Source organism: Podarcis filfolensis (genome assembly GCF_964270895.1).
Source record: "Podarcis filfolensis genome assembly, chromosome: 9".
Lineage (NCBI taxonomy): Eukaryota > Metazoa > Chordata > Lepidosauria > Squamata > Lacertidae > Podarcis > Podarcis filfolensis.
The window spans coordinates 49077247-49104154 of NC_139610.1; the positions used below are offsets into that span (position 1 = coordinate 49077247).

The 26908-nt window shown below is 40.4% G+C and overlaps 1 protein-coding gene across 37 annotated transcripts in view; it reads right to left on the reverse strand.

Moving 5' to 3' along the window:
• Positions 1–12887, reverse strand: part of BLTP1 (bridge-like lipid transfer protein family member 1) — a 103191-nt gene extending 90304 nt beyond the window's left edge. For all 37 annotated transcript variants that reach the window (XM_083631471.1, XM_083631472.1, XM_083631463.1 and 34 more), the window contains exons 1-5: positions 12726–12887; positions 4565–4691; positions 3155–3271; positions 1721–1799; positions 1138–1202 (exon numbers count right to left, since the gene is read on the reverse strand). In XM_083631471.1, the coding sequence (XP_083487597.1) occupies positions 1138–1202; positions 1721–1799; positions 3155–3271; positions 4565–4691; positions 12726–12872 (535 nt within the window). In that variant the 5' untranslated portion in view covers positions 12873–12887. The remainder of the gene's footprint in view (positions 1–1137; positions 1203–1720; positions 1800–3154; positions 3272–4564; positions 4692–12725) is intronic.
• Between the last annotated feature and the right edge of the window lie 14021 nt (positions 12888–26908).

Here is a 26908-nt window from a genome sequence, read left to right on the forward strand (position 1 = left end):
ACTTCTAGCCCACAATGGCCCGTATAGATAGCAAAATACAAATTACTAATTTTGAATGCTTTCTTTACATTTCAATGCAATGCAGCAAAGTTATTGCCACAAGCAATAAAGGACAGTGTTATCATTTTAATTTTTTAGTATGTTTTCAACTTCAAAACTGTGGTACAGGAAATAAACAAATCCAATTAGTCATTAAAAGTTTGTGAAATAAATTAAAGAAGGTCTATCTTTTCTGATTTCAGATTAGAGACTCACATGCAGCTGTCATTTAAAAGATAAAATGCTTTAAGTATTTTTAAAAAGACATTAAGGGGCTACAGAGTGTACAGGTTGTTTTTACTATCAGTAAGTTTTCTTTAATTTATTGTAATTATGCTACAGTTCTGGAGGAGCTGGGATCTGGCACAGTTTGTGATTAGGCTACTAGCTTTGACAGCTTTAGGAGTGAGTAAGATAAATTCATTAAGGATAGGTCTATCAATGCCTATATAGCTATTTGAAGACCTGTGAAACCCCTGCTTCCAAATACACTATACCTCTGAATACCAGATGCTAGAAACAAATGGGGGGAGGAACAGCTGCTTTCCTGACCTATTTGAAAGGTTCCCAGAGGTATTCAACTAGCTACTTTTAGAAAGGTAAATCAGATGGAACTTTGGCCCAACCAGCAAATCTCCTCTTACGTTATTCTACTTTCTTTTTAATTTGAGACATGACTGGTGCATTTGCCTGCTTAAAACCTCTTAGATAACCATGTTGCAATCCTTGCAAGTTAGGATAGCTCAAATGAACTGAAACTCATGTAACCATAGAGATGCAGGTAGAATTTTATTAACATATGAGCCACATGGGAATAATTAAAATGCAAGACCAGAGAAGCAGTAAAAGAAAATATTAATTCAGCCCAGCTCTAACATGGAAATACTGCCTCTGATAAGAGTAAGCTACTAAATTAAGAAGATATACACCATTTAACCTTTAAAAGCTATTTAGTTGTTTGTTTGGTTTTTTTTTTCTTTACTGAATATTTCTAAGAATAATTTGTTTTTTTAACATACAAACACTATTCAACCCATGCAGAATTGCTCCTTCAACAGAAAATCAAGTAACATGTCTATTTTGGGGGTGAAAACTTACCATGTTGCTTCTGCTTTGGATTGTACATCTTCCACCAACGAAATATAATAAAGCCATCTTGGATTCTAAAAATATTTTTACACAATTAGAAATAATAAGTATTCTTGTTATATATAACGAATTTGAAATGAAATGAAATTTATTACGGTCCCCGACCAGCTTCGGTGAATTTAAAAACTATTTCAAACAATGCAAAAACTAACAAATTGCCATTTTGGTTTTTATAAATGTATTTATGGTTCCTCTTTCAGAACCTTAAAAAGCACCATAAACCACTTGACTCACTGTCACTCATCACTATTTGCCATTAATCCTCTATGCCCTGGACCAAAGATGAAAGTGAATGTTACCAGCATGGGGAGCTCACTATCTTGAACAAGAGAAAGAGAGAGACCATTTAAGAAGTCCTCTTATTTTTACAGAAATGGCTAACTTTACCCTGTGTTCATGCTTTTTCTACCACTACTGACGTCAAAATGGAATGCATCATCCAAAGCATATTAGAGCCTAGCATTATATAAGGATGAAGAATCATTTTAAAACAACCACTATTTTGAAACAAATGGTAAGCAAGGTTAAGTACCTAATAGACATATCTTCTGTAATGTAATATATTTCACGAACCATGACTTTTCCAGACAGGACAGAGAATGAGAAGGAACCTATATTAAAAGTAAGATTTCTGGTAAGTCAATCATCAACATTATTAGCACAAATTTTTGTTACTTTAGCTAGATGAAAAGTGCAATATTATACACCACTGGCAAGGGGCTACATTTGCCAAATTCAAGATATACCGTAGAACTTCTCAGATATGTCAGTGGAAGGGCAAAAATTAAAGCATGGGTAGGCAAACTAAGGCCTGGGGGCCGGATCCGGCCCAATCACCTTCTAAATCCGGCCCACAGACAGTCAGCGTGTTTTTACATGAGTAGAATGTGTCCTTTTATTTAAAATGCATCTCTGGGTTATTTGTGGGGCATAGGAATTCGTTCATTTCCCCCCAAAAAATATAGTCCGGCCCCCCACAAGGTCTGAGGGACAGTGGACCGGCCCCCTAATGAAAAAGTTTGCTGATCCCTGAATTAAAGCATCGCAGCAGGAATGGCTGGTGAGGAGCACGTATCAAATAACCCTTCGATTCACAGCCATGTCCCCATCAAAAGTGCAATTTTATGCCAGCCGCAGACCTAGCTAAAGAAAATTCCCTGCCATTTACTTTAATGGGTGGGAAATAAAAATATAGAGAAGAGGTACGCTGTGTCAACTGCCCTAACCATGTCACCACAATCAAAAACACAGGATGATGTAACCTCTAACCCTATCACAGCACACCATCGTCACTATACTAAACTAGGAAAATTGTCCGTGCTCTCTGCAGATGTACTGCTGTGGGAATTATGTAGGTGCTGTACTGTGTGGCCTCTATCCTTCCCTTTGCATACTATGCTTGTGAGGAGCATAAATGACTTGAATCCTTGCCTGTAGGGATGCCTGGCCTCCCATGTAACAGGGTCATTGCTGACTACATCACTGAAGCAGAAAAATTGGGTGTTATGGCATCATGGTGTATTGTGATGCAGGAAGTGTGTCGGTGCATATCCTTGCAGTCATTAGTTCACTGTTTCCTCCATGTCTTCTGCGTTTTGGCCACATGTAAGCATAATTGCCAATGCAGTTTCTAACTGGTTGCCACTCACAGCCTTTCATATGTAATTTTTGTATTTCCTAGTTGCGTGCTTTCTCTTCTCCTCCTATCTGGACACACATAGGATACTGTGGTCATGCTGCCATTGTAGTAGCCACAGATCTGCCACCTAAAGTAATTTGGGTATAGGATTGCTCTGCCTATCTCACGGATGTCAGTGGGACAGCTAAGCATGTATTTACATCTCTCTCTTATTGAAAACTACAAAACTTAAAGACATCTAACATTGGCTAGATGGTGCATTCTATTATTAACACAATATTTCAGTATGTATTCAATAGTATATTATATATTTCCAAGAACACTTACCAATATGGATGTAGCCATTTTTATGTAATCTATTAAGAACCAATGTCAAAATAAGGCCAATGTTCCGGGAATTGTAATAGGTTAGATAAATTATCCAGCCACAGGACAAAATTGTAGCTGCAAAAGAAATGATCATACGTTCTAGAAAAGTGCAAGTGCATTATTATGAAAGATATAAGAACAATTGTATTGAAAAACACACACACAAACCCAGCTGTAGCATTTGAAACTCTTCTTTATGGGCCAGAGAGGGCTAAACTGCTGTATGGGAGCCCTAGACACCTCTGCTTTGGGTCCATTTATCACACAATATTAAACCATTTTTTAGCACTGCAAGTATGAACCTTGGCTTCTTATTGTTCTCACTTCTCTTCTCCTTAGCAAAGTTGGAAGGAGAGTGGAAACATTTACAATGGAACCTTGAGTTGCGGACATAATCCATCCCAGAAGCACATCTGCAACTTGAAGCGTTCGCATCCAGAAGCGCCGCGTCTACGCATGTGCACAGCACAATACAGCACTTCTGCGAATGTGCGAGTGGCGAAACCCAGAAGTAACCATTCCGGTACTTCCAGGTTGCCGTGGGATGCAACTTGAAAAGACACAACCTGAAATGGATGCAATTTACCAGAATTTGTTATGTCCAAGCCAGAAACTGTGGTTAGTGCGAAATATGGCTTACTCAAACAAACCACAATAATTAATAATAGTCCAAAGATGGCTTGTTTTAATATACCATATTTAACACTAATATAATTTGTCCAGATTCATACACAATGACAAACACAGTTCAAACTGGAAGCAAATGCCTTCTATCTCCTCATATTACACCGGAAGTGAGGGGAGGCGTGCTTCTGCACATAACACTAAACTATGGTGCACTGTTACATGTGAACAGTCATTACTTGGCCTTAGTCACACCACTATTGTTCAAGCCCTCTTTCCTATATATAAAATGGAACAGCAGTGGGGTTGAATACAATAAAACAGTAAAGCACTTTGCAAATAAGAAGTGATGTATAATTATTGTAATAATGATAATAATAATAGTAGCAGTTACAACGATACCAGCTTTGTCTCAGATATTGTTGCAGCATTGTATTCCAAATCACAAACTGCTCCTCTGAGGCACTGACAATGCTGCAAATTATGCATGTTGGCTCTCAGCCCATGAGTTGTGTATGCAAAGGGACAGAACTTCTTAGGCAAATAAGCTCTACTGATTTAGCCTCAGCAGCCCCCACAAAAACTGGGAAGAAACCACCGTTCAGTAGTTTAAAAAGCAATGTTTTGCTCCAACTTCTCCAATTAACCAGTATAGCATGTTTGTTTTGGATGTATATATTTAAGATGGGATATTTCACAGCATTGAAAATACATGAAATATTCAACAAAACAACTGTTACATACCAACAAGAAGCCAAACAACATTGGAGTCATGTTCAGTAAGGAAATTTTCCAACTGGGTTATACTGGGAACAATGTTACTTTCGTTTCTTGGATCCATTGCTAGAATGTTGCAATAGGGTCGAGATGACTGAAGAGAGGAAAAAATAATTACTTTTCAAAGTTATGAAGTAGCTTCATTCCTTATTACAAAGCATCTGCACATGTTTTACTTTGGAGATATCTAATGCGTTTCAAACAGTTTTAAACTTTATAAGCTATCCGATGCTATGATTGCCTACTCTATAGCAAGTCCCACTGTGTTCAGTTATTCCCATATAAGTGTGCACAGAATTGTGGCAGTAAGCACATGTTAAAATCATGATAGAATTAGGAAGTTCTATGGCATTGTCAAGAAAGAAGAGGAAGGTAATGTTTTCAATATCTGAAGTGCTTGCACTGTTATCACTTGCAAGAGTTCTTTGGTCAAGTTCTCTGCGTGACACAGTTCATTGGCTTGGAATTTTGTTGCCTTTCCCATGCTAAAAAGACTTCCTTTCTCAGTGATGTTTTCGTTTTTTTTCTCTCCTGAAGATAATATTTTATGTCCTAACAACCAATGTTTCTCAAAAGCACCTTTATACACATTCTACACTGAGACGGCATTCTAAACCTTTTATACAATCTTTTGACCTCATTACAATAATTAGGTGTGATTAGCAGGAAGTAGTACAGTTAAACCCATTTTGTACATAGAGCTGGAATCCCAGCCAATGTTAGTTCTAGCATATTTTTGCTTTAGCTCAACTTCACAGTAATGTAAACAAAAACATTAGCTAAGCTTTTTTTTCTACTGTTCTATTTGGACTCCTGCTTGTATCACAAAGTGCAGTATTTCTTGCAATTAAAGGGCGAGCATACCTTTCATTTTTCTACTTGTTCTGACATATTTCTGAGAGCACAAAGTCACAAATAGCCTACCAAATACTTTTCTTTAATAGCAAAAAACACATGCAGGCAAGTCTCAAGGAAAAAGTGTTCTTCTGACCAAGGAACAGCTTCAAAATAAGTTACCAAAATTCCAGAGGAGTAGCCTTATTTGTCTGCTGGAAGAACCTGATGCACCTTAAAGACTAACAAATATGTTGTGGTATAATTTTTTTATGGGTTAGAACCCACTTCATAAAATTCACTGGATTTTAGTTGGCCCTTCGTATTTGTCTCTCACGTCTGCTTGAAGCTGGATCAGGAGTGTGGTCTGTGGGAGTGGTGTTGGGACCTTTAAATCTTTGTTCCCAGAACTGTTTCATTCAGCATCAGAACCCAACTCCCTTGCATTTGCTTTTCATAAAAGGAAGAAAGCTCAAAAAAAGCTTGTGTGCCAGATTACTGACTTTGGGAAATGTAAAGCAAAGTTTAGGGTTCTGTGGGGCACTTTCTGAAAGGGAACCTTTTTGAACAATGGTAAGCTTCCAAGCATACACAACCACTATAGTCATTGCTATGGTTTTCAGTCTTTTGCAGTTGGGCTTATTGGGTGGGATTCAATCACAGATGAGCAAATTCAGGTTGCACAATTATAAATGATTGGGAGATATTGTGCAACAAACCGGCTCCTTCAAAAGACTGGACTTTTTGTGATAAGGAAAGCGATGGAAAAATGCACTGGAAAGTATGGGGTAACACTTCCTTTGACCCACCATCATCTAACCTCTGCACAAACAAATAATAATGTATTAATTAGATAACCAATGTCTAAGCTCAATAAACAGGTCATTGCTATAAGACTATTAGGGGAAATGCTCTCTAACTGTGAAAAGGTTGAGAAAATAGACTCAGTAGTGATGTAGACTGCAGACAGCCACTGAAGGAAATGTTTTTAAAATTCTAGCATCTATGTAATTTATGTGTTTAGATGATAAGACAGACCCAGTTCTTTAAAATGCTATGAAGCTCTAAGTGTACTCAAATATATTTTCAGTCTTTTTATGCTAAATACCAACTATAGTTAAGTTTTCTGTGTTTGCAGTCTGTTCTTTGAGCACTTCCCCAAGTTTATTAATGTTATTCTCTCATAAAACTCAATAGTATTCTAACAACACTTCATACTACTTGGCATTTACATGTTTTTGTTTGCTTCCTTTTTCCATCATGAAAAATATAAACAGAGAGAAGAACTCTGTTTGTTTAGCTGTGGAAGGGTCAGTAGAGGAAGCAGCGTTAGTTATCTTGGCAAAGGTATTGCCTCAAAGGCCAAGTTGTAGGACATTTTAGAACAGAAAAATATTTACTGCCACATTAGATAGCAATGTAATTTAAAATACTTTTCTTACCAGCTGCAGTCGTAATATTAGAACTGAAAAAACAGAACTTGTTGTAATTTCAAATGATATCTGGAAGTTGGTAAATGGATTCTCTTAGGTGTTGTACCCACAGCTATGTAATGTAATGTTAAACGGGACTATACTGTACTGGAAGATGAGTAAGGCAAAAATCACATTCATCATCACCACAGCACCTGCAAGTCCACAAAAAAGCTCATACCATCAGTTCCAGAACAGACATCCACTGACCAGCTTTTTCATTATCCTATCTTTTCTATCTTTCCCCCTGCTACACACACAAAAAATTGCAAAAGGCCTTGAGAGCCTTGGTAAAAATTAATACAATAAATTAAGTGAAGACTCCCCTCCATAATCCACGAACTTACCATTTTAATATTTTGCTCAAGGGAACGTGTTTTTTAAAGGGGGCACTCATCACAGTAACCATCATAAAGACAAGAACACAATATTAGAGTTCCCCAACCACACCAAAGACAAACAGACAGATGCTTCTTCTCTCAAACAGGAGATAAAGAGATCAAAAGCAAGAACACTGACATCAAGATTCCAGAAAAGCCACAAGACAGTTGTTTGACTGATCCCCAGAACTGATAGTCAACACTAAGAATTAAGCATGCATGCAATTGCAAGAAAGCAGATTTATGATGTGCATTCAAGAAGCACCATTCTATGCATATTTGCTCATAACAAAGTTTCCACTTAGTTCAATAATACTTTGTTTTGTATAAACAATAAGATTGCAGCCTTGACGTGGGTTTGTTTCCTCTTAACCTTATTGAACCAGGAGAACTTGCGTATGTTGTGCCAAAGATTACAAGTGGATGGATAGCTGGTGACTTTATTAAACCAAAGGATACACTAGATAAGACAGGGGAGGCATTCATATCTCATCTGTTATATACTTTACACATATGCTTTGTTGAAAACATTGAAAGAATTAAGAACTGTTGGCCTCACAAAAAAAACTTATTGGTGCTGTGCTAAATAGGAAAAGGAAAAGGAAACCGCTGTTCATATTAGCAAGAGCATAAGGCGAAAGCAGCCACTCTCACTAAGACTAGAGGACATTTGTTTGGTTCAATGATGCACTAGCTGCTGTACTTCTATCCTGGAAAAGTTATGAAACTAACTGACAATTCCTCACACAAAGATCCATTACAAAGAAAAGACATTCTGTTTCTTAAACTTCTTCATCTACCCCAAATACGCTGCTTACATATATACACACAGTTAAAAGCTAACAAATGTACAGTGCAATCCCATGCATGTCTCTTTGAAAGTAAACTCCATCAAAATCAAAAGGGAATGACTTCCAGATATGTCTTTATAGGATTGCAGCCTTACTGAAACATATAAGTCTTTTTGGACCATTGTTTATAACCAATCTTTATGGATTGATGTGCTAACTCAAAGCTCATCATTACAGTGGTACCTCAGCCCTGTTTATGAACTATTTGGTATACGAACTCCGCAAAACCAGAAGTAGTGTTCCAGTTAGCGAACTTTATCTCTGTCTACAAATGGAAGCCAAATGGTGGAAGGGCACCAGTGGTGGGAGGCCTCATTAGGGAAAGCACGCCTCAGTTTAAGAATGGCTTTGGTTTAAGAATGGAATTCCGGAACGGATTAAGTTTGTAAACCGAGGTACCACTGTAGTAACTTCCATGGGAACAAAACATTTGCTGAACAGTTTCAATTCTTAAAAGCCTATGCCATTATACTGTGAAACAACTTAGAGATAACTTTATGTTTACTACCTGAACTGGCCACCAGACTTTAAAATATGCTCAAGCTATATTTAACACAGCATTCTTCTCATGTTACTCTGCCCTTTTAAACAATATTGCAAGAAAGACTATTATTAGTCTTCTTTCCCTGCCCGTGCACAAATTGTTACAACATTAGCGCCACTATAAACATCTTCCAAACATAGTTCATTGCTCAGTGCCAACAAGTTCGTTGAATGACTGCCATCTGAAGTTCTGAATGATAGAGCTAAACTTAAAATCAACATGTTTTCTATTAAAACTATGTAAGTGAATCCTTAAGTAACCAGAGGGTTTTCCCAACATGAGACACCACATGAGTACATCCTAATCCTCAACAACAGCTTAGAATTGTGAATAACTAAAAGCTACTTTTCTTTCTTTTAGTTAAAAACAAACCAGCCCCGATCATCTCCATCAGATTTCACTGACTGTCAGCTTTATTATGACATTGTGCTTCACTTTTCAAACTGTATGATAGCGTGTCACAAGAGGAGCTGAAGTGCGCCTACCAGTGCAATCTTATTGCATAGGTACACAGAATTAAACCCCTTTACATGCAATGGGGTTTACTCCAAAGTAAATGTACACAGGATTTCAGCTGTGATCATCAATACTGCAACCACAGACACATATTCGAGAATAACCTCACTTAACATCAAAAAACTAAGAAAACATGATGCATGGCTTCCTTCTTGCTGCATTGAGCACTACGTTCTTTTCAGAGTGGGAAGACCTTATGCAACACTGATTCTCCTTTTCTATTAACATAAGGTAAAGGACCCCTGGACAGTTAAGTCCAGTCAAAGGCAACTATGGGGTGTGGTGCTCATCTCACTTCAGGCCGAGGGAGCTGGCATTTGTCCACAGACAGCTTTCTGGGTCATGTGGCCAGGATGACTAAACCACTACTGGCACAAAGAGGATCGTGACGAGTGCCAGAGCTCAAGGAAACGCCGTTTACCTTCTGCTGCAGAGGTACCTATTATATCAACTTGCACTGGTGTGCTTTTGCATTGCTAGGCTGGCAGAAGCTGGAACAGAGAAATGGGAGCTCACCCTGTCGTGTGGATTTGAACTGCCGACCTTCCGACTGGCAAGCCCAAGAGGCTCAGTGGTTTAGACCACAGCACCATGCGTGTCCTTTTCTGTAAATATATGATAGTCACAAGATCCCAAAAAGAACCTGCTGGATCATGCCATAAATCCATCTTGTTTAATGTCCTATTCTCACACTGGTCAGCCTGGATTCACAACTGTCCATGGAGGCACAGGACAATTTTGTGTCCAGGGTAGCTGTCCACCAGCTCCATCTGTTATGTTGACTGAGACCCTACCTGCCCACCAACTGTCTCACCAGAGTGGTACATGCTGTGCTTATCTCCCGCTTGGACTACTGCAATGTGCTCTACATGGAGCTACCTTGGAAGGTGACTCAGAAACCACAACTAATCCATAATGCAGCTACCAGATTGGTGACTGGGAGAGGCCACTGGGACAATATTACCACTGGTCCTGAAACATCTACATTGGCTCCCAATATGTTTCTGAGTAAGGAAACCAGCCCTGAGTGCTCACTGGAAGGACATATCCTGTAGCTTAGGCTCCAATACTTTGGCCACCTCATGAGAAGAAAAGACTCCCTGGAAAAGACCCTGGTGTTGGGAAAGATGGAGGGCACAAGGAGAAGGAGCGACAGAGGATGAGATGGTTGGACAGTGTTCTCGAAGCTACCAACATGAGTTTGACCAAAGCTGTGGGAGGCAGTGGAAGACAGGAGTGCCTGGCGTGCTCTGGTCCATGGGGTCACGAAGAGTTGGACACGACTAAACGACTAAACAACAACAACAAATGTTTCTGAGCACAATTCAAAGTGTTGATGCTGACCTTTAAAGCCCTAAATGGCTTTGACCCTGTATACCTGAAGGAGCATCTCCACCCCCATCATTACGCCCAGACATGGAGATCCAGCTCAGAGGACCTTCTGGTGGTTCCCTCATTGAGAGAAGTGAAGTTACAGGGAACCAGGCAGAGGGCCTTCTCAGCAATTGTGCCCATCCTCTCATCAGATGTTAAGGAAATAAACAACTATCTGACTTTTTGAAGACATCTGAAGACAGTCCAGTATAGGAACGTTTTTAATGCTTGATGTTTTGCTGTGTTTGATGTTTTTATTTCATGGAAGCCACGCAGAGTGGCTGGGACAACCCAGTCAGATGGGCGGCATACGTATAAAATTTATTATTCTTATTATTATTCTTATGCCTATGGGAAGGTGACAAGCAGGACCTGAGCAGGACAACACTCCTACCTCCCAGGGTTTACAGCAACTGGTATTCAGAAGCATACTGCCTCCAACTGTGGAAGTAGGATTCTCTACTATAGTCGTAGCTGACAAGGAATTCCCTGAGGGTTTGAGACCCATCGGCCACACTCACAGCTTAAGCCAGCCAGCTGAAACAGTGTAACATTATTAATTATAATAATAATTTTATTATTTATATCCCGCCCATTTGGCTGTGTTTCCCCAGCCTCTGGGCAGCTTACAGCATATATAAAAACATAGTAAAACACCAAACATTAAAAACTTCCCGACACAAGACTGCCTTCAGATGTCTTCTAAAAGCTGTGTAGTTCTTTATCTCCTTGACATCTGAAGGGAGGGTGTTCTAGAAGGAGGTCACCACTACTGAGAAGGCCCTCTGCCTGGTTCCCTGTAACTTCACTTCTCGCAGTGAGGGAAGCAGCACAAGACCCTTGGAGGACCTCAGTGTCTGGGCTGAGTGATGGGGATGGAGACACTCCTTCAAGTATACTGGGCCAAGGACATTTAGGGCTTTAAAGGTCAGTAGCAACACTCTGAATTGTGCTCAGAAACATACTGGGTTTCCCAGGGTGTGGCTGCTGTCACACATTTAGTATGAAACATGTACCCAATTTTAATAAAGAATTTCTTTCATGAAATCACTTTTACCTTCAATACAACTTTTTATTTGATTGAGGGCCATGCAGCTACATTAAAACATCAATGCATTTTGTGACACTTGAGAATAAACTTACAGTACTTTTAAGTAAAGTGTAGGTAGGTAACTAGAATACAGGCAGACAAGTAGGGGCTCTAACTGAAGGCGGGAACGTTTAAACTATATAAACTAAGTTCATAGTAGGTTAAGCTGCATCTTGTATACACACCTGTACACAGAGTCAACAATTCTCAGATTATAAGCAGTGTACTTTTACTTTTGTTTTACTGTAAGCACAACTTTGACCCCGAGAGTAACAACCCACAACTATTCCATACTTAAGGAGAGATATCAAACCTCATTTCAGAGCGAGTGTGCCTACATACTAGATACCTCCTTAATGTGTGGTTTAAATTGCTTTGCTCTACAGTATTGACAATCGGGGTGCTTATCAGAGGGCTGGAAGAAAGGGGTTTATTTTAGACCTTAATCATCCAGATTGGAACTGCTACCTTTTTTTTTTTTTTTTTTTTTGACGGCTTCAGGTTATGTGCGTATTATATGTGCTGTTATAAAGCTACAACCCTATTGAACAGGCCGTGATTTACTTCAGTCAATAGACACAGAGCTCCACTGCTGGGTGGCGCCGTTCTAAACCCGCGCGACGGGGGAGTCTCAAACCCCCACGTGCAAGCAAACCTGCGAGAAGCGTCGCGTCTGAATGAAGAGCGCGCGGAGAGCTTGCGTGTAGCGTTCACGCGCGCCGTTATTCGGGGCCAAGTCCCTGCGAACCCGAAAGTGACGAGCCGGGTGCTTCGAGGCGGGAGAACAGGCAACGGGGGGGGGGGGGCTGCACAGCCCAGGGAAAAGGCGAAGAGCCTAACGGAGCCCCTTCGCCCGGTTGCTGACAGAAACGCAGGGCGACCCCGAGGCGCCGCCGGAGCCGAAGCCTCCCTGTTGCTCCAGGCAGAGCAGGGAAGGCCTGGCTGGAGCCCCTCCGTCAGCGCCCCTCTTCCTCCCCGGCGCCCCCCCGTCGGGCCCACAGCTACCTGCTGTGCGGGGGAAGCCGGCCCGCGGCTTGAGGGCGCGGCAGCCCTTTCCCTGCACTTACCCCATGGTCCGGGTACCACCTACATCCAAAGCCCCCTGCTCGGCTCCTGCCTGAAGAACCCGGAAACCGGCGCCGCCTCCACCTCCGCCGCAAAACACCGGTGGGCTCCACCCAAGCCCTTCCCTCAGGGACGATCCTGCCAATCATGGGGCGCAGGCGGTGCCCGCCGTCCAATAGAAGCGAGCCGCAGCCGGAAGAAGGGGGTTGGCAAAAACGAGGCTGCTAGCCAATGAGGAACGCGGAAGCCTCGAAGCGCGGGTGGGGTGGGGGGCGGAGGCCCCGGTTGCGGAGCAAGGGAGCGAAGCGCGTATATAGATGTATATAAAAAAGGGAGACGTGCGCGCGCCGCTCGGCTTCGGGGTACGCTTGGGAAATTTTCACGCTGCGCTTTTACGCTGCCGTCAGAAAGCGCCGTCCGCGCGGACGTCACTAGGGCACAAGGCAATTTGATTGGGGGTTGGGAGGAGGTTATTTGGGGCTGCCAAAGAAGCCTAATTAATAAGAAAAGCGAGGGGGGAGCAGTTTTTCAAGTTATCCAGAACTCTTAATCACTTCGTAGCATTCAGCCTGACAAAGACAGCGGGATAACTCGAAAGCTCACTCGCTATTTTGTGACATTTTGGTCGGTCCAAATACTGTAAAGGTATTGCCTGGCTGTGGATGCAACAATTTAATCAACACGCTATGTAACAACCAATAAGACTCTCACTAAACTCTTGTTTTAAGAAAGGAAAGGAAATGCAGACTGGGGAGGTTCAAAACTGATTTTGTAGAGGTAGGGCGGGAGGGTGTGGCCATTTTCATCATCAAAACTGCTGCACCCCACGTGCTGCTTTCTCACCTAGGAGAGTCCAGACCCTCCAAGTGTCCCTATTTTCCCGGGACATCCCTGATTTTGAGAAGCCGTCCCAGTTTCTGATACGATCCTGGAATGTCCCGCTTTTGTCCCTGTTTTCATTGGAGAAATGTTGGAGGGTTATCCGACCCTCGAGCCGTCTGAAGACAATCCTATATAGGGAAGGTTTTTTTTAAAAAAATGGTTAATGTTTTATTATGTTTTTATATAAGTTGGAAGCTGCCCAGAGTGGCAGGGGCAACCCAATAAGATATGGGGTATAAATAGTAAAATTATTATTAAGGAATTGGACACCCCTATTTCCATCGAATAAATGTTGGAGGGTATGGGAGTCTCCCTGTTTTCCTCTCACATGTGAAAGCAGGTTATCTTAATAAGCATTTAATAATGGTCCACAACACAGGGAAAGTGCTAATCACCCTCCTCCCCAAAAGCCACCGCCGGGGTCAACCACCGCAGGCTCCCAAGACACTGGGTTATGCTGCAGGTTCATTCAGTATTCTATTTGCCTCAAGAAAACCTGTAATTTAGGCTGTGTACACACATAGCCTTTGAAACACACAGGGGTCATTTCTTCCACAATGCCCTTTCGTACATAGCAGTTTGCAATTGTACACACCTTATTGTGGCAGCTACTATCAGATGGGTGTGTTTTCAGATTAGTGAACACTGGTGTTACCCACTCCTCTACCCTCAAGTACAGTTTCCACAGTGTGTGTGTGTGTGTTGCATTTTTTTGAGAGACAGGTGCTGGAAACTGCTGTGTTGATTTACAGATATACAGAGGATATATATATTGGTATACAGAGGCTGCTGTATTGCTGTACTGCTTCCTATTTCATTCATAGACAAGTTAAACATAGCCCTGCAATGTCAATAGGCCTGCCACAAAAGGAGTTGACCTGAGAAAGCACTCTCTGCATATACATGTGGCCAGCAAGAACTTGAGAAGTGCATTCTGGGCACCAAAAGGATTGTAACTGTTCCGGTAGAATGCACTTTAGATGGACAAATAATATGGGAGAGGGACAGGGACAACATGGGGATGACCTCATGTGTACAGCACACCGGAAAGGTGCCTGCATCTCACACTGCAGTTTACATTATCTCACAGAATGTACATACGCTTAGTAGCGGTGGACTATAGTGCAGGGCTGCCAAAAGACAGAGACAACCTAACCCATAATATGGAAATAATAACAATAGGCTGCATTTGCATTTTCAGCAGAACATGTATTTACATGTTCTAAAACTAAGGAGAATGCCTGTTTTTTAAAACAAAAAAGACCTGCAGTTAGCAAGAATCCTGTCTTTGTTTCAGCCTCTCATTTGTGGGGTTTCACCTACCGCCCATGCCAATCACACGAAAATCCTAGATTCCCATGTTATTTCCTATAGGTAGTTCTCGCTTATGCGGAGAGCGGAGGGGTGGTCACCAAAAGGAACCATGAACTCCAAAGATAGGAATTGTATGGCTGTTTTGAAAGTACGCGCCAAAGAGCATAAATCTGTACAATAAGGGAAACCGGGCGTTGCGTGGAGGCACATTAGGCCATGCTTGAGCATAATATTTGGATAAAGGCAAAAGAAAACAATGCACAAAGAGCATGCCTCCTCTGCCTATCTTGAATGGGTTAGTGCTGGGACAGTGATTCAGTTCATGTTTGACTTGCACCAAGTAGGAGTATGTGTAAATAAACCAGGCGAAATGGGACAAAAGAACTATAGAGGCAGGCAGCAGCAGAAACTGTAGCTTTAGGGAATCAGTAATGGCTATGAGAACACACAGGCAGAACAATGCAAAAGGCTGCAAGGGACCTGTAAAACATTAAAGTGGAGCTTGCTTCCAAATACACCTTTAGGATCATTTATAACCGGTTCCTAGAATGTTGTTTGGAAGTGTGTCTCAGTGGCAATGCTTGAATTACCGGTACTTACTTTTTGGAGAGTATTGTTTCACCCTCATCCTTCAAAATTTGTGCTTCTGTGAATTTTACAATTCAGTTTTTCAGCCAAGTAATGTGTACAAAAGGGCATACGGTATATTAGGGTTGAACATGTATAAACAATGCATGTATTTTTGACAATGACATGCAGGAAAATATGTTATATTTGGGAAAGTGTTTGCAAAAATGCATCTCATAGGCTAAGCGGGGTTTATATTTAATCCCCTTATCTCTCATTCTGTTTCCCAACTTTTTCTCTAATGGTTGCTGTTTCTGGTTTTATTATTTTCACAGTAACAAAAGCTACTGGATTTCCTATCAAGACTTCCTCTCATATCTGGAGATTGGCCAAAAACAACTTTCAGGCCTATATAATATATTTATAGAAATGACCTTTGATCTTGGCTAAGTAAACAAATAAATCTTCTGAATGTGGGTCTATTAATTTATACAAGGGCCAAGCAAGAGATGGGGAATCAGCTAAACATTAGAATATAAAGTGTCAAATGTTTTCCTCTTGCTAAAGAAATACCTGGCGTCATACACTCAGTCCTTGAAATAAAATACAGGACATGCAATGTAATAAACAAGACTTCTGAAACTGACTGTAATGGGATGTGAATCAGCCATGGGTGACTTGACATCAGTCTAAATTTTAAAGGACTTTAAGTAACAAACTGGGATATCCAATATATTACCCAGCTGGAAGCTGTTGAGTGTCAAAAGAATCGTCCAAATCCCACTGAAAAGTAAATCAAAGCTATAGAACACACAGTACAATTCTTTTACTCAGTAGTAAGTCCCATTGGATTCAATGGAGTTTACCGTCAGATAAATGAATAAAAGAACCACAGCAATAGCCTGTACATAATAGCAGTGTAACCAGATGAATTCTATAGCAGTAGCTGTGACTCCAGGCACATATTTCATTTCTAACTTCTCAGCAAGCCTAGGTTTTTCTCATGGCTCATAACTAATTCCTGGTAGTATCACAACTATGCTTTTTCATATGGAACATTAAAAAAAAAATGTTATAGAGGCTGCTTCACAATCTGCCCCTAGTATTCAATCCAACAGACTAATCACCATACTAATTTATTATGCTTGGTTTTATTATTATTATTATTGCTCACTAAAGCACCATGTGCAACTATGTCAATTTCTACTGAACAACTTTTAAAAAAATGTCATTAGGTTTCCAATTTTACTTCAGGGTTGGAAGCTGGAACCTAGGAGGAAGAGTATTCTGTGCATGCTAGATATCAATCAGTTGAAAATAAAGGATGAAATCCAACAGTATTCATACTCAGAGCAGACCCATTTAAGTAAATTTGATTTTAGTGGGTTTACTCTGAGTATGACAAAGTTACGATATCATCCAAAATTGCCAGTATCTTGGTACTTTTCTATAGTCATTCATTTACATTGGGGGGGGGAGGGGGACGGATTTTAGTGTGCTATTGTTAACTCTAGCCTGTTCTTTCTATTAAAGGATAGGTGGCCAGGCCCCAGTTTAGTGGTCTGATCTTCCCATCCCCAGGCAATTTGTCTGATCCTTTCAACGCCTCACTGATTTGGGGGAATAAACTAAATTAAAGTAGGTAGCACTCTGGGATATTGAAACCCAGCTTCCTGGTGGGGATGCTCACTGCCCCCTCCTCAGTCATCAGATGTCTCATTAGATGAACAGAGGGGTAGTGATAACCCACTTTCACAGCTGATCTGCATGGGATTCAGCACTGCAATGGCTGCCCAAGCTATGAGGCCAGGTTCAAAGTTCTCATATAATGCCTGAGGAACTTGAGTGCAGAATACCTTAAGGAGTGTCCAGGCCATTATACCCAAGGGTAATCACTGATATAATCTGGAAGAGTGCTATTAGTTGCCCACCATATTTCAGAAGCCCAAATGATTGAAACTAGAAGTTGGACATTTAGCGATCTCATACTATGGAATAAAATCTTACACCAGAGATTCATTAGGCATCCACATTGCTAATTGCATTTATGCTAATAGGCCTATTAATATAACAACTATTTAGTTGTTTAAGCTGTTTTGGGATTTTTTGATGCTTATTTTGTAATGTCTTTATGATATAGTATGTTTTATTGTACCTACATATTTAGTTGTTCATCACCTTGGTGTTTTATATGTGTGGGGATGGTCAATAAATAAATAAATAAATAAATAAATAAATGGAAATAAATTACCCAATTTGCCACCCATTGAAATTTTGGGAATGCAATGCCTCTGCAGGTCAATAGACAGGACTGAAATCACTGAGGAAATTTAACACGAGTATAAAAGATTCATCTTCAGACTATGAACTTTAAAAACTTCGGCATCTACACAGTGTTGCCAATAATCTAATAGCAAAGTTCTGATGTGACACCTTGAACACTGACTAATTTATTATAGCATATGCTTTCATGGTCTGAAGGTCATTTCAATTGCATGTTGTAAAGCAGCTCTTGCCCCGAATGCATAAAACATCATCAGTTTGTTATTTTTTGAGACTCTGTTGTTTTCACTGCATCAGAGAGACTAACATGGCTATATCCTTCTTGAACTTTTATTCTTGTGGGATGTTCCAGTAATACATTTTATGATTCCCCAAGGGCCGTATTTAAACAAATACTTGATTTAGAAAACCAGTAGAAGACAAATTAAAGAGAAAGTAGATATATCTTATCTCTTTTCAGTAATGACCAATAAATATGTATCTATCTCAGAACTGAATGCATTTCAAACAAGGCTAAATTTATAGGATTACACAAAGAATACTCTTCCTCGATACATTAATCGGAAAACAAGTGTTTCATAGCACTTTTGGCTGTATCTGAAATATTGTAACAACTTTGGCTCCCATAGACCCTGGCCATTAGTCATGCTGCTTGGGCTACGGGGAACTGTAGTTCAGTAACATCTGGATGCCACCAATTTGGCTACCTGTGATGTGGGGAGCTACCATTTGGAATAATAATAATAATAATAATAATAATAATAATAATAATAATGGGAGTCAGTCTTACCATACTTGAACTCTTGTGCAAGACCTCACTGTTACAAAAAGCACAAATGCAAAAGGATACCTCGTGTACCCATCCCCCAAAAGCACAAGCCTCCATTTTGCCCATTTCGGTACTTGATAACTAGCTGAAGAAAGCTCGTAACATTTGTCCTTGTGCCCATGTCCAGAATGAAAAAAGGTTAGTGGAGGGCAACCCAGATGCATTCCATTAAGCTCTGTCCACTGGTGTGGGCAACAACCAGCAGAAAAGCAATGAATTTCCACAGCTGAAAAAATAGGAATGCATGGAAACTGACATGCCAAATGCACACACAGAAAAACTGGGTCTGAATGACCCCTTTGCAATATACAGTCCATGTTTTGAAGCTGTCTGTATAGAGTTTCCTGGCAGAGAACTCATAATTTGAGCATGTCTATATGCAGTACAGAGCTTAAATTGCCTTTGGATCTTTCTCACCTGATTGATTTAAAAGCAGAAGAGAATGTAGAGAAAGGAATTTGTTAAGCAAATAAGCATTGTGGCCTGTATAGATTTTACATTTGCACTGCATATCTATTGAAGAAATGACAGGCTTTGGGTTGTTGCCAATGATTTTTATAGGTCATGCTTGAAGCCCTCTCCACTGTGCTCTTTAGCAACAATGTTTTCCTCTTCTCCCACACCCACCCATTTGTTCTACAGTATTCAGTATCCAGCTCAAGGAACTGTTCTGTGAAACCTGAAAAAGTTGGTGGAAGGAGTGCAGCAATAAATGCAAATATACATATATAAACACTCCCAACACAGACACATAATTTCTGTCCAATACATTTTACTACAAAAACAGAGGGAAATGTCCAATTTTTCTACTGCACCATAAATAACAAACCATGTGGCATGCGGCAAGGCTACAAAACTATGCACAATTGCCTATAAGTCAGCTCCATTGAACTCAGGGGTTCTGACTGCATGGTCCAACTTATGAAATATACAGAGCTTTAAGAAAAAATCTTCAGCCAGCTGAAATACAACCTTTAGCTTTTAGTTAGAACTGCAGACAAATCTTGCAAAGAAGAGTTACTATTTTAACTGCAAGTGTGAAGGAGGACCCCATCAAAGAAATGGAAAGAAGTATCCAGTCTCTGCTTAATTCTTTCCCCCTTCTCTGACTTCCTCTATGCTGATTTCTACACACATCAAAACTTGAAATCCTCCTTATCAGTTTTGAGAACAAGGTGGGTCCTTCAATTACCCTGATGTTCCAGCAGATGCCATCACCAGCCCTGCTCTCAGAAAAGTCCAGAGCTGCACTGGTCCATAATTGCACTCCACTACTCTGTAGGTCTTAATTATTACAATTCCATGGAATACGTTCTGTATATGAAAAAAATCAGACTATAACAATTCCTTATACATATTTGTTCAAGAGTTCAATACATAAGGGACATAACAGGTTTGAGGTGGATTAATATTCATTTATTACTCTACCTGTCCTGAAATACTAAGAAAACACAGGTGCTCTCATGACGTTTGTCATAGTCTAGCAATCCAGACAATGTTCCTTTTGAAAATAGCTCTCCTGATAAATTTTGGGTGGTGTATCTGAAATCACAAGAGACTAATTCACCAGTGATAGGTCTCATAGGCATTGCTGTCTTCAGATCAGATTGAAGTAGAGGCGATAAGGGTGCTGTAATGAAAGAACTAAAAAAAGGGGGAAACCTGTTTCTATCTATATCTTTCCTCTCTCCCTCTCGAGGATAGGAATGAGCCAGAGGTGGAAAAATCGATAGAAAATAATAGCTTTTAGGATGTTGTTCTTCTGTGTATGTAGCATCCTAGAGACTGAATGGGCTTTTGTGGATATCCAGGCAATTTCCCTGACCCCAATGGAGCTGTCATCACCCTAATGTAATTTAAAGCAAACTTTTAATCAAGAAGGGCAGAGTAGGCTATGGGTGCTTCTACACAGCTAAAATAACACATAACAGGGTGATGACAACCCATGGTTTACCATTTTTTAGGCCACAGGACATACACTGGGCAAATTTTACCTAAGGTATGTATGACCCAAGCTATATTAGCAGAATCTCTTCCCTTTTAGCTGTTCATCTCCCCTTCTATAGATGTCTGGTCCTTGCAAAGTGTTCAAGGAGAGACTCTTTCTACATCTCATTATGTCTTCTGGTATACTAATAAGAAGTTAAAGCCTATGCTGTTTTCTATCAACCTGGCAAAAGACCCCCAACAGCAAAGCAAAACACTATCTATGGTGGATCTAATTTAATTGTTTTGGGTGGCTTGTGCCTTTATTACATATTCAGCCCGATAGTGCTTTTCTTGGGCTTGCCTGCCACAAAGACTAAACTGAGTAGCTGCTTGATCTCTTGACTGAGCCAATGTGATCAAAGTGCAAAAGCCGCATAAATTCTCCTGAATGACAGCAATAGCACTGCTAAACAGTAACCTGCTGTGAAGTATTATGGTAGGGAAGGTCCAAGGATGGAACTTGGATATTGATGTGTATCCTTTCAAGTAATTCAGCCAAGATTGTCAGCATCTTGTAAATGACCTGTCCTACAGCTAATTTTACAAATAGGTCAGATTCCTGGGGATAAAGCATTTTTTCCTGAGATTTTTCTGGTGAGCCATGTGTTTTGATTTAGTTTTGTATTCTCATGACATGATTTGTTTGTGTTGAATAATTCAGATGTAAGCTACTCAAGAAACAGTATTTTTAAATAAGCATCTTGATTCATCCAAGAAGTATGCACAGATCTTCCATTCACTGTAATACCCAGTGGCTCACATCTTCACCTGCATACATGGCCTGGAAGAGGCAGGGGAGAGATAAACAGGGCTCTGTTGAGGCTTATGGTGATCCGTCTCCATATGGCTACTATTGTCTGTGAGGGTAAGAAATGGACCTAACATGTTTAGTAATTTAAAACCATTCTTAGATATGGAGGGGGGGGATAAACCAATAAAGCACACCAAAGCAAAACAAAAATTATAACATTCTAACTCAAGTTTTAAATCTCCCAGTGAAATCAGTGGGATTTAAATTGCTGGATTATGCTAATTGTTTTGAACTAAAAACTCTCTCTCTGTGTAGATATACAATGGCAATAACACAGTGATGGAGAACATTTTTCAGCTTGGGGGCACATTCCCTTGCAGGTAACCTTCCTAGGGCCATATGCAGTGGTGGGAAGGGCCAACACAAAGTGCATAGAACTACTACACACACCTATTCACACATACCCATTCATATATATCTACACATAACATTGACACATGTCCATTCTCAAACATACCACCCACCCACTGAAAACTGGGTTGGTCGTCATCAATCTCACCTAACACACAAATAATTTGTTCATCCTTCTCTTCATCAGCTTGTGTGTCTTTTCAGCTGCAAATATGATCATTTCCTTGTCAGTTGGGTATTGAAGTTCCTCATTCAAGTTAACTACCATTGCCTAGGTTTTACATGCGGCCAAAGTGGAGCCAAGAACTAAACACTAGCATACACTAAATTGGAGAAAATGGACTAAAACCTGAAAGGAAGTGATGTACTTTACCAATACACAGGTAGTTCCTCAATGAGAAGGAATCATTGAGAAGGAAGAACAGGTTGCCTTTCTGTCACTCCCCACTGATTCAAGTAACTTATTGGAAGCATTGTCCCTTTACCCCAAAAACTTTATAGATGCTCTAAAAATGCCTAAAGCTCAGCATCTGACTGTTTTTCCTTGCTATGAAAATGGCCACTGTAAAGCAGGCAGCTGTACATTGAGTAAAACACCCCATTTTCCCTGTCCATGGGTCAGCACTGAGGGCTATGCTTGGTTTTGTCCTTTTTGTGTGTGTGCCTTTTTACTGCCCAGTATGGTCAAGGTGCTATTACGTTAATAGTTGTTGTCACAAGTACATTGCTTTTATGTTCTCCGCATTAATATAATGAAGTCTTGTCACACCTCTTTTGTCATTTGCAATCAGCAAAGTCTTTGAAGGTTAACATCTCCTTTATCCTGTTTCTCAGAACAAAGGCTTCCTCTACATTCCTCTGCTTAAATATAATCAGAAGAAATACAGAGGACATTAATGTTACATCCGCTTCTGAACCACAGAAATGCTAGAGAAACCTCATTTTGAATTGCAGTATAGGACGGCGTGTTGACAGAAATGTAGCCTTGGTACCCGGCCAGAAATTGTTGTCACCATCCACGCTATTCATCCCATAAAAAATGGGAAGGAAGAGATCTTATCTGTGAAGCTGTATTATGCTTCAGAAATGCCCAGGAGCTAGAAGAAGAAGAAGAAGAAGAAGAAGAAGAAGAAGAAGGAGAAGAAGAAGCAGCAGCAGCAGCAGCAGCTGCTCAGAGCGAGTTCAGAAATGAGTCCCTGCTGATCTCTCATTTTGTTGTCCCCTCAAATTGTGTACTAAACACATAATCAACATTGGTGAGCACCATTGTGGACCCCCAAATATGACTTTTAGATAATATTTGAAGTATCAGAGGAAAACGTATTTGGCTCTAGGGTATTAACTTCTGAAGCCGATGACTTAAATTCCTTGCCAAATATAGCCTTATATACTAAAAGGTAATCTTACACCAGCGTTCCCAAATGAACACTGAGTTAGGGTAATGAATTTACAACAGCACTTTATGATAAAATGGATAGGCAACTGGCATGGCTAGGCAACTGGCATGGCTAACCCTAACCCAACATCTGGAGGGTTCCAGAGTCTCCATTCCTGTGTTAAATGCACCTTTGCCAATCCGATCAGTTGACGAGTAGGCTGATAATTATTGGACTGCAGCAGTTGTGGAGGGGGAAACTAACCTGTTCGCTCCATGTTGCAGTCCTGAGGGAAATTCCTATGCAGCAGCTGCTATTTGCTTTTTGGGGAAATCCTCATGTCAATGGGAATACCAGCTTCCCAAGAATAAGCAGTTTGTTCCTTTGCCTCCTTTGTTTCAGGACTATTTCAAGGGTGGGGAGCAAATTGTATGTATTTATTTATATTCCATATTTTCCCCAGGCAAGGACTAAAGGCAGATACAGCTAAAATAAAGAAAACCCCTAAAAACAGAGCAGGTTAACTTTTTAAAGACAACACTAATAGAATAAAAACAATCTAAACAGATCTATCTAAAAATACAAATTATAGCAAAAGAGGGAAACTATCATAGCACTAGCCCTTTCTAGTCAGTTCCTAAAGTCCTGTTGTAATAGAAAGGTCTTTTTCAGCTGGTGGATAGACAACAAGGAGAGAGCCGGCCTAACTTCTCTAGGAGAGGAGTTCTAAAATCTGGGAGCTGCTTTTCTCCAATTCAATTCTTTCTGATTTTCAAAATTCTGGAAACTCAAATTTAAATTCAGTGTTCATCAAAAAATGAACCTTCCCAGATATGCACAGAAAGATTTCCACAAAGCATTTGGATACTTACAAAATGAGCATTTTCTAATTGTAAAACTTGGCAGTTTAATGCCAGTTTTCTGAATGTAAACAAAATTGTATATAATCATGCAATGGAATAAATTATGTGAAACTGCATTGTGGTCTGCTGTCTATTTGGCAACATTTATTGCTATCTAGTTTTGTAGGGGGTTGTCAGGGTTTTTTTTTTTTTGCCTGTGTGACCCTATTCTGAAGCTGGAAGTTTCCCATGACACTTTCCAATAACAAAGCTTGTTGTATTATTCAAAAGCAAAGGGATCACTTAAAGGACATGTTTTCTTGCATCTTTTTGGTGGCCTGCAGTAAGCATAACTACCAGTCTTATCTCATGCCAAAGCCTGGACTAGTTAAGCAGCCTTGTTTATATGACCAGTAATGTGTTTCTGTATCTAATTCATGCCAGCATGTACTCTTGGCTAAATATACTTCCAGAGAGAAAGAGGAATAAATAGACAGAAACATTTGAGAGAAGAAGCAACACACCACCTCGTTCATATTGTTTTGGGCTTTACTTGACTTTATCCAAGCTCTTTTCACTTCAGGGTCTTATATACCACATGTTATATACCAGAGTGGCTGGGGAAACCCAGCCAGATAGGCGGGGTACAAATTATTATTATTATTATTATTATTATTATTATTATTATTATTAATAATAATAATAATAATAATGTTGGAGGCAGTATTTCTCTGAATTTTGCTGTGAATTGCAGATGAGCAGTGTGCTTTTGCACTGATGTCCAGCTAGCTAGCTTCCCATAGGGATCTGGTTGTCCACTCTGGGAACATATTGCTGGACTAGATGAGCCTTTGGCCTGATCTAGCTCCTCTGGAGCCAAGTGAGGATTCCCAGGTAAGATCCTCCCTCTATTGTGTGGGCAGGTAGTCCCTCCCCTACCTGGCCTGGTCTCCTTGGCAACGCTTCCCCCAGGCGGGATTGGAGAACTGACTGAGGTAGGCGGAGACCTCCAGGTATCCCACCTGAGGGAAGGCGAAGCCAAGCCTATGCTGATGGAGCCGCTCCAGATCCGGGGGCTGCTCGCATCCATGCAAAGGGCGCCCCCCATTTTATGTGGGAAGCGGTCATTGCTGGACTAGATGAGCCTTTAGCCTGATCTAGCTCCTCTTTCATTCACTTTTGCTTTAGCCATGTTTATTAAGTGCTATTAATATGTTTCGGCTGTTGTGTTTGGGACTCATCATTTGGATTTGTGGTTTCTCTCTCCGTGACAGAAAAGAGGGAAATAAATAGCTCATTAAGGTAACTACAGAAACTGCAGCAATACCTGTGGGAGACCTGGAGTCGAGCTGGGTTTTACCAGACTTCTAGACTTGTATTCTCAGCTGGTTTCCTAGTCAGCAATCAAGGACTCACAAAAATGATAATTGCCAGCCATCACCTCTTCTAAAAGGCATTTAACAATTTTCTGTTTACTCAATAGCCCTTTAGGGATGCCTCAGTTTCTTACATCAAACAAAACTACCTGTTTACTGGTATTATATTGCACAACCAATAACTTAAGTGAACGTAGGCCCACAGGGTTTAAATCCATATTTCCCGGAGCCCCTCCAAAACAATGAAGAAAACCTGCCAGCATTTCTGTGGTGAAAATAGGGACATCTTATTATTATTAATTATTATTATATTATTATTATTATATTTATATTTATACCCCACCTATCTGGCTGGGTTGCCCCAGCCATTCTGGGCAACTTCCAAATTATATAAAAACACAATAAAACATTAAACATTAAAAAAAACTTCCCTATACAGGGCTGTCTTCAGATGTCTTCTAAAGGTTGTAAGTGTAGTTGCTTATCTCCTTGACTCAGGGGTCACATAACTCCAACATTTCTCCAATGAAAATAGGGACGTCCTAAGGAAAAATGGAACATTCTGGGATCAAATCAAAAACAGGGATGGCTTCTGTAAATCTGGGACTGTCTCTGGAAAATAGGCACACTTGGAAGGTCTGGGATGGTGAACTTCAGGACTGTGAGCCAAATGTGGCCTAGAGACTTTCCCCCAGGCCACACACCGCCCCCTTCCAACCCGTCTCCCGAGTCCGTATCCATCAGTGGCTCTGTTTTGCAGCTTCCTCAAATGTTTTTGCCTGGCAGGAGGAATATGAACTCTGATAATGCTTCTTGTCTTCCTGGATGGTGGATAGAGAGGGTTGTGTGAGTATGGGTAGAGACTAGCCTATTGTATAAAGGTAAAATTCACATGCGTTGCTCTGTGCTCTTTTGTTTCCCACCCCCATCACCACTGACACGTGGCCTGCAGAAGGTTGCCCAGAATGTCCCTCAGGCTGAAAATGGTTTTAAGATCCCTGATCCAAACCCATAAGGCTTGGCCAGCAAAAGTACACCTACCCGGCAAAAAGACTGATTAGCATCTAAATAGGAGAATTCCAGGAGGGAAGATTCTTTATTACCTAAGAGAGTTAAACAGAGCAATTAAGCTTTGCTGACTTCAAAATGTCGGGTTCTCTCTGTAAAATGGCAGCAGCTATATCAAGCCAAATCAGGACCACTGTAAAAGTATAAACACTAAAATATTATGAATCACAATATGCAATATTGCAGTGTACAAATCACAACGTACTACGTACAAATCACACACCTGACAGCTAATTGATCTTCTACAACCCAATGTTAATTTGATATAAAAATGCACCTTACAAGGTACACTTGAAATAACCATGAATCATTACAAAATAAAGAAAGGATAATCAGCATTAGAAAAGTTGTTGAACTTTGTATTTCCTTGCAAACCTTGGCTACATACCGTATTTTTCAGTGTATAACACACCCCCATGTATAAGACGAACCCTATTTTGGGGGACTCCAAATTAAGAAAATGGGGAAGATTGCCCACAGACAGTTATTGACCTTTT